Raw genomic sequence first — 12,857 nt, forward strand, 5'->3', positions numbered from 1 at the left:
AATGGAAACAAATACAGTGGGGGAAAGGTCTATATTTCCTCATATAGTCTTAACACAATCCACCTAAAGCAGCAAATGACTTCTGCCCGGCACCTCTGGCTGCTCTAAGTTCGCTCTAGCTCATGTGCACTGAGATGAGGTGAGTGGAGAGGGCGTGATGCACCTTTGACTGTGGTCTACTCTGTGTACAGGAGCCCGGATCCAGTATGCGCGGATCGGCAACGACGTGACCATGCAGTGCGGCTCCCTGGACAACGATGCCTCAGTCACGTGGAAGGTGAATGGGACGGACGTGAAGGCGCAGCGGCGAGAGAAGGGCCCGCAGCTCACCCTCATGGAGGTGGACATGAGCAGCAATGGCCTGTACAGTTGCTTCCAGAACCAAAACCCAGATGGGCAACGGCGCGACCAGATCACGCTCCGTGTTGGCTGTGAGTGTCCCTGTTGCCCTGCTAATGTTGATTGTATTTTTTTTTAATGCTTCCCTCTACTCTTCATTCTTTGGAGTGGATTCTCTGGTCTCCCCCCCGCCCCCAGATTCATCCTGGCCCTTAGTTTGACCCAGTGTACTGTTTACTGTGCTGCTTTCACAACTAAACAAGCCTCTGCTTGCTTATGTGTTTGACCAGCCTGCCCTGACAGAGTGGCCAAAAAGCTTGTGTTTGGAAACCCCCACCGTGCCTCAGAAGAGCCCCATTAATAACCACAAGCATCAACATCTCACAGCCTCCCTTCCCGAATATCCAACCCTCATCCACCCCTAAAAATCCCCCTCACCTCCACACCCTGCCGCCTCTCTCTCTGTGTGGGAGTCAGAAGGGGCCGAGCACCGTGTCATGTCTGTTAAGCCGTGGTGATTTATGGCGCCACAGCTTTGATTAGCGGTGGAGTCGGGGGCAGGTTGCCGGACATCTGACGGAGCTGTGCCGCTCAGGATGGTCCTGTGCCCCATTTCACTGACAGACAAGGAGCGGCCAGCTCCATCTCCAACTGCAAACACAGAGTGATCCTCACTGGAATGTGTACACAGTTTAATGGACTGTTATCTCATTTGGCTGAAAGAAGCACATAGGCCAGGTCATTAAGGTCTCGCAGCTTGCGACTGTGACGAATGCAGGTGGTTTGAAGGAGGAATTTGGTGTGTCTCAAGGGAACAGTTTCTCCCCAGTTCTGAACATCTAGAAGCAAATTATTATAGAGAGCTACACTGTGCCATGTACCTCTAATCAATAATGGTGACTAGATGCTTGCCATAACTGTCTCTGACAGCAGTTAAATGCACTAATTAAATTAGAGAAATTGGAAGACCAAAAGAGGAGATGAGCTTGCTTATGACTACAAGAGGAATATGCTTCCTCAGCTGTGTATGTGCTTACTGGGCCTTTGAGAATGCCACTGTGGAATATCAGTGAACTCACATGATTAATGGGTTCTAACACTCCACACGATGTGTTTCTTTGTCAGCCAGGGCGTACATTAATAATGTCTTACTCAAAAGAGCATGGTTTATTTAATTTGGCAAGTGACAGTGCAGATTTACGTGTTTAGTGTCTCGAGTCTTTTCCTCTGTGCTCTGACAGAGTGGCGGCCTGCAGCTTTTGCTAAAGGCCATTTTTTCTATCCAGCAACCTCCACACTCCCCCCACCCACCGCCCATCCACCCCACCCCAACACTGCGGCCATGCCTGCTGCTTTCTTTTTGGTGCATCCCATGTGAACAGCAGGGCGAGCAGCTACTTGCAACATGCCTGATAAGTGTTGAAGCTGATTGGTCGAGTGAGCATGGCACACTCCAGTCTCGCAGCCAGAAAGATACATCAGTCGCTCGCAACCACAGGACCACCCACCAGGGACCCTGGGGACATGGATGACGTTGGCCTGGCCAGCAGGAATCCTCAGATCAGATTGTAACTCAGCTTCCATTGTAAGCCTGGAGGCAGGCTATTTTTTACCCTGTAATTACAATGCCTAAGACTGTAGGCAACCACAAGTGACCACTGGCTTGGGTTGTTACCAATTTTGAAACTGTGGTATCTTCCATCAGTGTTCCTGTTTAGAAACTGTGTGAAGGTTCTGGAACAGGCAATAAATGTGATAACTTGAGAAAGGTTGCTGGGCTTTGTGCAGTGAGACTGTGGTGTTTGATTCTTTAGGCACAGACCCTGACACACCTTATGCTTTTGCATTCTTTGGGTCTGCGATTGTTCCATTTGAAGTCTCCGGATTTCCTTCTACACATCCACTCTTTCAATGACAAACCATCCCTACAAGCTCCACACTGCCAGCATCTCACCCACCTCAATATTCTCCAGATATTGTAGTTATGCTCTGCCCTCTGGTAGCTGTAATCCTCCTGCTCCAGCATGCCTTTTTATTCCCAAACCACTCCATCCAGAGCTTTACAATTGAAAGAAGTGATTGAAAGAAAAATTCAGTTATCAAGCAGCCCAATTCTCATTCGGTTGCCAGACTGTGGTATCAGTCCTAGAATAATGCATGTAAAGCTGATGCATGTAGACTGAAAGAAGGGGAACAAGTTGACTTTTGTAAAGTTCCTGTCACCCCCCGTGCTGTGGCTCATCTCTGCTCCGCTAAGAGAGAAAACACTTATGACTGCATGTTCCAGCCACCGCACAGAGATGCGCTGTACAAGCAGAGGAGATGAGGAGTGGAAGACTTTGCCTGTGGTCACTACTGAGAACCTGCTATGGGGAAGCCGGCCATGCCAACGTCGAGTGCCAGTGTTGGAGTCATCTACTGTGTTTGTTAAGGAAGAGAGTTGGGTTGAGGCGGAGAGTCTTCTGCCGTGGTTGCAGAGGGCCATGTTATGCTTGTTTGGTATGCTTGTAAATGTTCCGGACTATCAAACTTTATTATTTTTGCCTTAAGAAGGAAAAACATATGACTGTACAGCAACACCACGAATACATCTTCATACAACAGCAACAATACAATATACTGAGCATAATCTCAAGTGAGAGAGTAGGCTTCCCAAGGGCCTTGAGGGTGGGTTAGCGGATTGGAGTTGTGCTATTTTTTTCCTTTTGTATAAGCATTCAATTTAAAAATATATCTTCAGTGGCACATCTTCATCAGTGATGTGCACTGATGATAAGCCCACTGTTGTCATGGTTTCAACTGATAAACCACAAATGTGGAATCTAGATTTGTTGTTAAATTAATGCTGTTCAGAAAATCTTTCAGTCTACTTTGGCCATTGGCAATCCCCTCTCTTCCACATCATGAGTGATCTTCTAGCTTTATGTTTTCCAATAATTTTGGGAACCCTTAGATGGTCCAACTTTTTGTTATATCCCACCTTTCATCATGCTTGAACCAAGATCTTGGGATCACTGAATGTCTAGTATAGTTGTGCTGGGAGCACAAAGGTGGCCTGCCTGCAGATCACCAAGCACTGGACTGGGAAATGCTGCTCTTGCACTGTAGCCAACTCTGGAACATATTGGCTATTACAACAAAAACAAAAGTAGTTATTCACCCCAATCTCCAACAGGACAGACATCCATTATATTTTTAAATGAGTTTTGTTTTAAAATCATTTTATAACAAATATGGTTTGTATTGTATTGCTGCTAGAGACAAACTAAGCCCTTGTTTGTATTTTGTTAAGGACAGGTTCACCACACTGCCAGCTTCTTTGAGCATGATTGATATTTTGTTTACTGTTCAGATCCTTTGGGATTTCAGAGAATGAGTTTGACAAACGTTGCGTACACTAATTCCATCAGCTCTGGATAACAAAGGCCAGGGAAAGTCACCCTGAGAGGAAGAGCCAGAGATGGGTTTTCATGAGGATTTCTTTGCTTTGACCTAAAGCATTGATTAATTATTTAAAACATCCAGACAACTGCTGATAACAAGATTTATGAGATTTAAGTCTCACACACTACTGAAATTAGTTCTGAGACATTGGAACTAGCATTATAAAGAAGACTGTAAGTTAGCTGAAACATATAGAATACCTAACATCTTTCTTCATCTCATCAAATCTACCTGACTCTATTAAAACATGAATGCTGTTTTGTCAGGAAGCAGATAGTTCAATTGCTCTGTGTGCTAATGCTAGTGAATCAAACTTAGCGTTTTTGATGGATTTGGCATCTTTTCAAGTGAGGGGAATTTCCTGGGCCAATTGGAAACATTTTATCCCTCTGCTGATATTTTTTGGAGGGAGCTTTTTGCGTATGGGGAATGGGGAAAGAAATATATAGACATGACAGCAGTGCCCTTTTTTTCACTACAGATTTATACCACTTTGCTGGTTTGTCTCATCCTTTGGGAAGCGGCGATGCTGAACTTTAGCTGTAATTTACAAGACTGTTCCTCCAGGATTTCCTCTCTAATCAAATTTTCTCCATTTCATCTATCTTGTGCGAGTTCTCATGAAGGGAGAGGCATAGAGAGCAAAAGGGATGAGGTAGAAAGAGAGGTGGGGTGAAAGAATAAAAGAAGTAGTGAATAGGGGCTCATTTCTCTAAAACCCACCAGGCCCTGCATCAGTAAATTCAAATGAAGTGCTGACACCTAATGAAAATGAATATGGGTATTGTCAAACATGTCCCCATCTTTAAGATAGATGTCATACGGCAAGGCAAAGGGATCGATAAGTAATTTACATTTTTTTGTGGTTCATTTCACAATGGCATAACAGTATTGTTATTCCTGGATAGATGATGATGGTATCCGTTCAATGCCAGACCAAACATATCTGTCTGAAAATGAAAACATTTCAGTCTCAATCTAAAATAAGATTTTTGATCAATGAAATGTTAACAAGGGAGACGGACCTTGAGAATGAGTTTAGATTCCAAATGACATCATGTGGAATTCCGTGTGGCTCCCACTAATGTGGCTTGAGTGAAAAACATCTGCAGCACCCCAAAACACACACACACACACAAATAGAACATCTGCATTAACTCAGACCATCTGAATATTTCATCTGAAATCTAATAAACAGTAGCTAAGTTTTAAACATTATCTAACTTTCTCTTTATGTGCTATCAAAATGGGCCATGCGAGAATTATAAACGTTTTTATGAGTAGCCACTTAATCTTGAGACATTAACAGACAAACAGTGGGAGGTATTCACAAGGCCTTCACAGGATGTAATACCTTTACATTTTAATATAAACAAGCACTCAAACACTGGAAGGGAGAGAAGTGGCAAAAAATGTTGGATTCCAACTCAGGCTTGAGTTAAAAGAAAGGAAGCCAAATGCAGCAAAACATCTTTGGGATGAAGTTTGTCTTTTTTTGTTGCCTAATAATCCATAGCTATCGATCTTGGGTTGATTAGAATTCTGAGTGGTGGGCTGTTCCCCCTCCACCCACATGAGGTATGTCATTGCTGGATGCAAAGTTAGCTTAACCTGATATAAGCCATACGAAGCTGTTTAGCTGGGGTGGCTTAACTTCAACTTAACTTCAAAAGATACATAGTCTTCCACCCCCCCCCCCCCCACACACACATACATACATACTCATCCATCAGTTCCCTTAGGGCGGAACGTATTTTGCTAGACTTCTAAACTCTTACCGATCAGTGTCACCGCTGAACATTTAGCAGATTAATAGTCCACAGGTCTAAGCTCTATCAGTGCAGTGCATGGCTGCCATGATAGTCCTGCTCTGAATAACCTTGAGGAAGTCTAGGAAGTGAAATAATTTTTAATGGTATTCAGGGACTGTTTCCTCCAAAGGAGCCTAAAACCTCATGTAAAGTTAATGTCAGATTATGACAGTATTTTGATGTACAGTATACAGGTCATTGAAGATGTAGCCTACTTATTCTTTCCTGTTATTAAAGCCTATAACTCAATCAGATCAAATTTAAATATAGTCTCAGACATATGTTTTCTCAGCATGTCATACAAAACCCTGTAGGAGTACTATGGTTAATTCAAAGCTCCTGTCCAGGACCACCTCAGAAGTGTGCTGGTGTACTGTGGACAGTTGTGGGTAGCTGCCGTCACTGGTCTTCCTAATTAACATCTTAACCAAAGTTCTGAAGCACCTGTGTTTAAATCTGTGTGGACTAGCAATGGAGACGGCTCTTCATAGGGAGAGCACACCACAGTAAACCAGCGGTCAGACAGAAATGGCAGCTTGCCTTTCCAGCCCCCTATCGCACAGTGCTCTCTTTTCACTGGCATTCACACATGTAGTCTTTAGAAAATTGCAAATCCATCCAATTCTAACAACATGTAAAAAGGTTTAAAGTCGTTCTCAGTGATAACAAGCTACACGCTGGTATTTATTAATTTTTTTTTTACTATATATTTACTATGCATGTTTTCCCCCCATTTACTTAGTGGAAAAACATCTTTGGGAGTCTTTAGAGTCTCAGTCATGGGCCTTCTTTTTGCTAGAAGGCAGTGAAATTGTTTTTTTCCAGCCAGTGAATATGGAGAACAGCTGGGTTAAATGATAAATAATTCAATTACCGGTGGTAGCGCAGAGACTCCTTGAAAAATAAGTCAATACATAAATAAGGGATAAAAAAAAAACTTCACTCCCTAACTAACAGGTGTGGTAGACTCCGAGATTAGTTTTATCACCTTCAAAAAAGGAAGATAAATTATTTCAGACTAGCTCCTATTCGGAATCTCTCAGAATACAGTTCATTGGCTCATCACAGATATGTAAAATAATAGGACCAGTTTCACGCTTCAGTGCCTTTCCATTCAACACCTCAGATACACATTTTGGAAATTAAGGAAGGGACTGAATGCTAAGATGTTCTAAATGGGTAAATTAAATCCTGCAATTCCAATTAGAGGATCATGGTATCTTAACCAAACTACAATCACTTGTCATCAAAGGAAGGCAAGCTGGACTCTAGCAAGGCTATCCTGATTTTTCACTGGATGCAGGACTCTTTGGTTTAAGATGAAAAATAAATGATGTTCATTATGGATCTCAGCCAAGGATATAAATGATGTAGAGTAAATACTGGAGCCTATCTTTACTCCCCACAGGGTTCTTTCACCTCAGCTGTAATGAGGGCAAAGTCAGGTCCATGCTATGAATTATTAAAAAGCAGTGCAATTACAAAAATTACACTGCATGCAGTGGAAAGGCTAATAACACAAGTTACATTAGTGCTTGCCTCCAACGATGGAGTTTAAGTCATGTAATATGGAGTTTGCTCTACTAAAAGCAGGTTTTAGGTCTGCATTTCCATTTAGCTCAGATCATTTCAATGCACTTCTCACCAAGGTTCACGAGCAACCTGCCTTTTCTTCCTGTTCATCAGCTACTGCTAAACAACTATGGGAAAATCCATTAGAGATGCAGCAATTGCTACACAGAGAAGCATCAGGAGACTCTATTATACTATAAGAGACTGAAATGTCTGGAGACAGTTAGTATACTATAACACAAAAGTACCAAAGGAAATGATATTTACTTTACCAAACAAGCAGATACTGTCTCTCTTTCTCTCTCTCCTCACGCTCTTACATACACACATACATGCACTGACAACAGCTTGAACAGGACGCAGAGAGAGGTCATTAAGAATGACTACATCACCGCTGTTTCATGATTGGAACGAGGCAATTACTTTAACAGGGCATTATTGATTTTTGGATTGAGAGAATTTCAGGACTAACCATCAAAGTCAAGATTCTTCAAAACAAGAACCCTTTAAGTACAATGATGTATGGTCACCTTAAAGAGCTGTTAAGAAAAACAACATCCCTATTTCTCTCTTTCTAAATTCATTTGTTTACTGTAAACCAGTAGAAATGAGCTTCCCTTATGTCCTCACCTGTAATTCAAAGCCCCAACCAGCATGGTTGTGCAGGGGGCAGGCCTTATCAATGGATAGTGGATGCAGAAGAACACATGACTGAGCCCATGTGTGAGCTCTCTTGAATCGCGGTGCACAACAGGCACCTGGAAAATCCCCAGTGCATGCTCAGAGTAAGCACACTGTGCAGGTCTCAGGCCATTTTGCATAGTTCAGCCTATAGAGGCCTCCATTGGTAAAAGATGATTAAACAGTTTAGCATGACTGTAACAAACATTTGTGCAAATTTGTTTCACTGTATTTACTGCAAAAATTATTTTGTTTGGAAAACCTTAAAGAAAAAGAACTGAGCATTTGGTCAATAATTATAATAATTGTTATTATTCATTGATTTTGTTGGGGATTATATTCTTGATTAAATTGACCAGGTAACTCAGATGATTCTACCTTAGAATTTACCTAATGTTTAATCTAATGTTTCTTCGTGAAACTGAACAATTGTAAGTCACTTTTTTTTTTGTTGTTGTTGCAATACCCAGACAAAAGACATGGCCTCTAATGTTTCCAGATGGAAATCTTGATTACCATTGTCCTGGTTAGTCTCAGTCACTATTGTAGACGTGGGCATTTCTGTGACCAGCCCTGATGCATGCTTTGAGCTGATAAGACATCTCATTTTCTCTGGTGCATTTCATCATTATAAAGATTATCGATATCCCTCTCCCTCCCCTAATGTTCAAAGCAATACACTTTTGACTAATGAATATCATTAAAAGAATCAGTATGTATGAGTGTAGAAGTTCAGCTCATCGGAATAATGTGTATATATGTGTGTGTATGTGTGTGTGTGTGTGTGTGTGGTGGTGGGGTTGAAATGTAAATGTGTGAATATCTGTTGGTTCCTTCCAAGTACAGTACAATATCCTCTGGATATGGTATGTTTGGTTGTCAATTCTATGCAGTCAGTACAGTGTACTGTAGCTAATCCATAGAGCAATTCAATTAGTGACCCTGGAACCAGGAGACAAAGACAGCACTGTCACACCTCATGAATATTCACAACATGAATGTTCATTATGAATATAATTATGAAGCTGAGATCCTGAAATTGAGGCTTTGTTTACTTGTACCATCAAATATGCTATTAACTGAGAATATTCACATTTTAAATTTGAGTTTAGCATCAAATGGTAATGCTGCTCTACTATTTAAAGTGCTGAGCATAGCTAAGAAATAATCCTTCTGTCCTTTATCATAAATGACTGACACTATTAATTGGCCACAATGCAAAAACTTTCCCTTCAACACAATGGAAAAATGCATACAGTTCTTTTGTAGAATTTATACCATGTTAAAATATAAAAAAGCCCAGAACCCTTCAAAGGCACAATACTCTGAAACACGATAGTGCCAAAGATAAAGACATTTTATAGTGAAGCTCAGGATTTTTTCTATTTCTTAACAGTAGAAGATTTTCTATTATTCTACTTTAGACATAGGTTTTTCCCTTTGCCCCAAAGGCACTGCTGAGTTTACCAAGAGTAAGACTTTAGTTTGACTGTAAATATACTGGAGACTTTGCAGTCTGTTCACAGCATCTGATTAAGTTTGTTAATCAGTAAAAAGCTGGTTTGATTTTTGACCCAGAAGCTAGAGCATTCTTGATCATATGTGAACTTTGACAGACTGAGAGATGGGCACTTTTGGCATCAGCTGCAGGGTAAGTTTCTATATGTTGGACTGGTACCAGCATCCGTCAGCTTTAACCCAGCCATCGAATGGCACACAGCATGCCTGAGCTTCCCTGAAGCATCGCAGCACAAACCGCATCTGTAAAATGAGCACATTTTACATCGCAGCACAAACCTCATCTATAAAACCTCATCTGTCAAGCTATTAGAATTTAAGCTAAAAGAGTTCTATAATCATAATGCCAAACTGCTGATGGGGAAGTGCTCTCTGACCCTCCTTTTCCGAAGTATGCTGAGGAATTTTTGATAAATGTTGATAAACTGATAAAGTTGGTTAGCTGAAGGCTTTGTGTTTAACATTTGCTTCACTTTTCAATTTCCCATCTGGAAGTATAAACTGGTGTTGTGACTTTTTAAGAGTTCATGGCAAGTTTTAAAATAGCATTGCTTGAGTTCTTAGCACTTATAAAGTGCTAGGTGCAACTGACGTAAGAATTTAATGGGCAATGACTGAGGCTGAGCAACAGAAAGAAAACAGGAAGTCAAGTGGAACTCTGAAAGGCCACACCAGTGGCTGACTGTAAAGTGTAAGTCTGGACCTCATCTAATTGTGTTTAGAAGAGTCTTTAGGATATTCTAGCATCTTAGTTGTCATTACAGAGGCCAAAGATTAATGAACAGTTTGCATGTGTGTGGATAAGGCCTTGGCCAGAGGCTCCTCGGTAAGACTTACACTCGGTAAGGGCTTACACTCGGTAAGACTACACACAAAGGACATTCTTCAGTTCCACTATTTTATTATTGTGCATACAGAACTGCTTGTATGTCTTAATACATTTTGTGCAGTATGTTTGGGGACCAGTGAGTAGCTTATCAAAGATGCTAGTTATTTATTCCATGTAGAAAAATGGATGTCCATTTAATATTTGAACATCTCTCACTTCCAACCTAATTATAGAGCTGATTACTCTGCCCAATCTTTAACTGACTTTATTATTCTGAATGCTTTGTTTCCTGCCAACTTTTTATTGACATGAATATGCTCTTAGAGATGAATATTGTGGACAGAAAGTTTGCTCATGTGGTCTTTCATGCCTCCAGCAATTATAACAATGACAGTTTGGCTCTCAATGAGAGGCATGAAAATGAGGAGCACTCAGTCCGAGGACCACTGCTGAAATGGATCACATATGTGCATTACCCACAAGTCTGTTAATAAATATCCCTACTGAAAGGCCATGGAAAGCATATTAAATGCTGTCAAATAGTGACACAAAGTGGTGAGTACCTACTATAAATAGTGCGTGAAACAAGCATTTGGCTGTTCTAAATATGCCCTCTATGTATTACAGGTAGGGGGGGGGGGGGTGAGGGGGGTGTTTGTGCCTGGAGTTAAAAATGTGAAACTAAATCCATATTAGACCAGTCATTATCCAGCAGTTGTCCAGAAATCTCTTGTGTGTTCACACCTGGCATCAAATGGGCTCTGGATATAGCCAGCTGTCTGCTGTGCATCCGGATTTCCCCCCAGGCTTGTCCTTACTTGAACCTTTCAAACCCTATTTTTGAGCAGGATGTGTTTACACTCACTCTGGACATGGCCATGGGGCTTCCCAGTCTTGTGCAGTGCTTTACTACCTGCCAACCTGCTCCATGTTGCTGTCTTTCCTCAGGGCCCCCAACCAATGTTTTAATGGCTGGTGTAAATGGGGCCTTGGCCACTGTAATTCCATCATTTAGTCATTCTGCACATGCATTATTTTGATGCATTGCAACTAGTTATATATACATGTGAACATATATACATATAAATTTAATATCAGGCAGCTGCATATTTTATGTGCAAGGATGTGGGCTGTGTAGATTTTTATCTCCTTACACACACTCACAGTAATAGCTCTGAATGGCAGCAGGTTGCCTATTTTTCACTGCAAGACCACAACAAGGAGTATGAACAATGTGCAGCCAAAGGCTTCTCCCAAAGGGTTTTACTGCTTTTTACTGTAGATTATACTGAACCTTCAGAACTAGAATTGCATAAAAACACTGGACTTGGTTTATTTAACATATGTGGGAAAGACCAGAAAGGCCAATATTTTCACTTTTTTGGTGTAAAGCTCCTGCGCTGTGGCCTAGGAATTTGAGGACATTACATTCCTGCGTCTGTGCACATTATCTTTTCGCTCATATATATATATATATATATATATTTATTTATTTATTTAATGTTCTTTACTATATGTCTAAATATTTTTGACCTCTGATTGTAGGCATGTTCAGTGGTGTTGATGATGCCCAAGAAGTGGTGGGTCAGAGGGTGAGTCACTGGCTATGGTCTGCTTTGCCAGGAAGGGGAGGCAAGGAGCCTTAGTGTGGAAGACCACTATTTGTCTAGAGCAATATCACCTGTGCACCATGTATGACTCTGACCTCTTCCCACCAACATACACATCTACTTTATCTCTCTCTGTGTGTCACAAGTTCTCTGTTTTTGCCGATCTATCTTTTGCTAAAATTTTAAATTGGCTGCAAAATCCTGCAGGAATTGTACTTTTACACAGCACTCAGTGAAATGATATGAAAAAAGCTTGCCAAGAAAGAAAGCTAGGGCAGGCAACCATAATTCCAGGGCAGGCTGCACTGTCAATGAAAAGACATTTCACATGGAACATTTACACACTTTGTAATTTTACAATCACAAGAATTGTTTCTTTAATCAATGAATAAAAAATATGGCCCCAGCATTAACATCCCATTTTTGAACTTGGTGTTTTGCATTTGTGAGTGTTCATTTGATCCTGATAGCTATTTGAGGAAATGTCCAGCTACATCAGGTTTTCAAATGAAATGTCATTTTACCTATTAGCATGCTAGCGTGTTAGCATCACTCATATGTGTTTGCTGTTTTGTTTATTTTTGTCATAGTTGTGGTGCTTGCTCTCTTTGTGGAAGTGGTAGCTCAGTGGTTAAGGTACTTGACTTGAAGCTGGAAGGTTGCTGGTTCAAGCCGCCCCACTGCTAAGCAAGGCTCTTAACTCTCAAGTTGTACTCAGTCATAATTGTAAATTGCTTTGGATGAAAATATCAGGCAAATGTTATTTGGGAGGCTTACAACTGAAGGGTTTATCATGTAAGGGAGTAGTCATTAATGCAAAACCATTAACTTGCCTGTAGGCCTACAGCTGATGTGAGACAGTCTTCATAATTTGATTTAGTCAACATGTTCATGCTCACTGAAAGCCTTTTTTAAATTTTAAGCTTGTGTCTTTTATCTGTTACTTTCCATTCTTTGAGGTCTCTCAATGTTTAAAGCATCTAAACTTCCACTGAGGGATAATCTGTCATTTAAGAGGTCATTAGTAAGCAGAACTAAATTTAAACAATGTTT

The 12,857-nt window shown here is 41.0% G+C and overlaps 1 protein-coding gene across 2 annotated transcripts in view; it reads left to right on the forward strand.

Annotated features, from left to right (window-relative positions):
* The window catches only part of cntfr (ciliary neurotrophic factor receptor), a 106,083-nt gene that overhangs the window by 59,464 nt on the left and 33,762 nt on the right, over positions 1-12,857 (forward strand). For both annotated transcript variants that reach the window (XM_027010375.2, XM_027010376.2), the window contains exon 3: positions 192-431. In XM_027010375.2, the coding sequence (XP_026866176.1) occupies positions 192-431 (240 nt within the window). The remainder of the gene's footprint in view (positions 1-191; positions 432-12,857) is intronic.

The sequence above is a fragment of the Electrophorus electricus genome, chromosome 17 (genome assembly GCF_013358815.1).
Source record: "Electrophorus electricus isolate fEleEle1 chromosome 17, fEleEle1.pri, whole genome shotgun sequence".
NCBI classification, from domain to species: Eukaryota; Metazoa; Chordata; class Actinopteri; order Gymnotiformes; family Gymnotidae; genus Electrophorus; species Electrophorus electricus.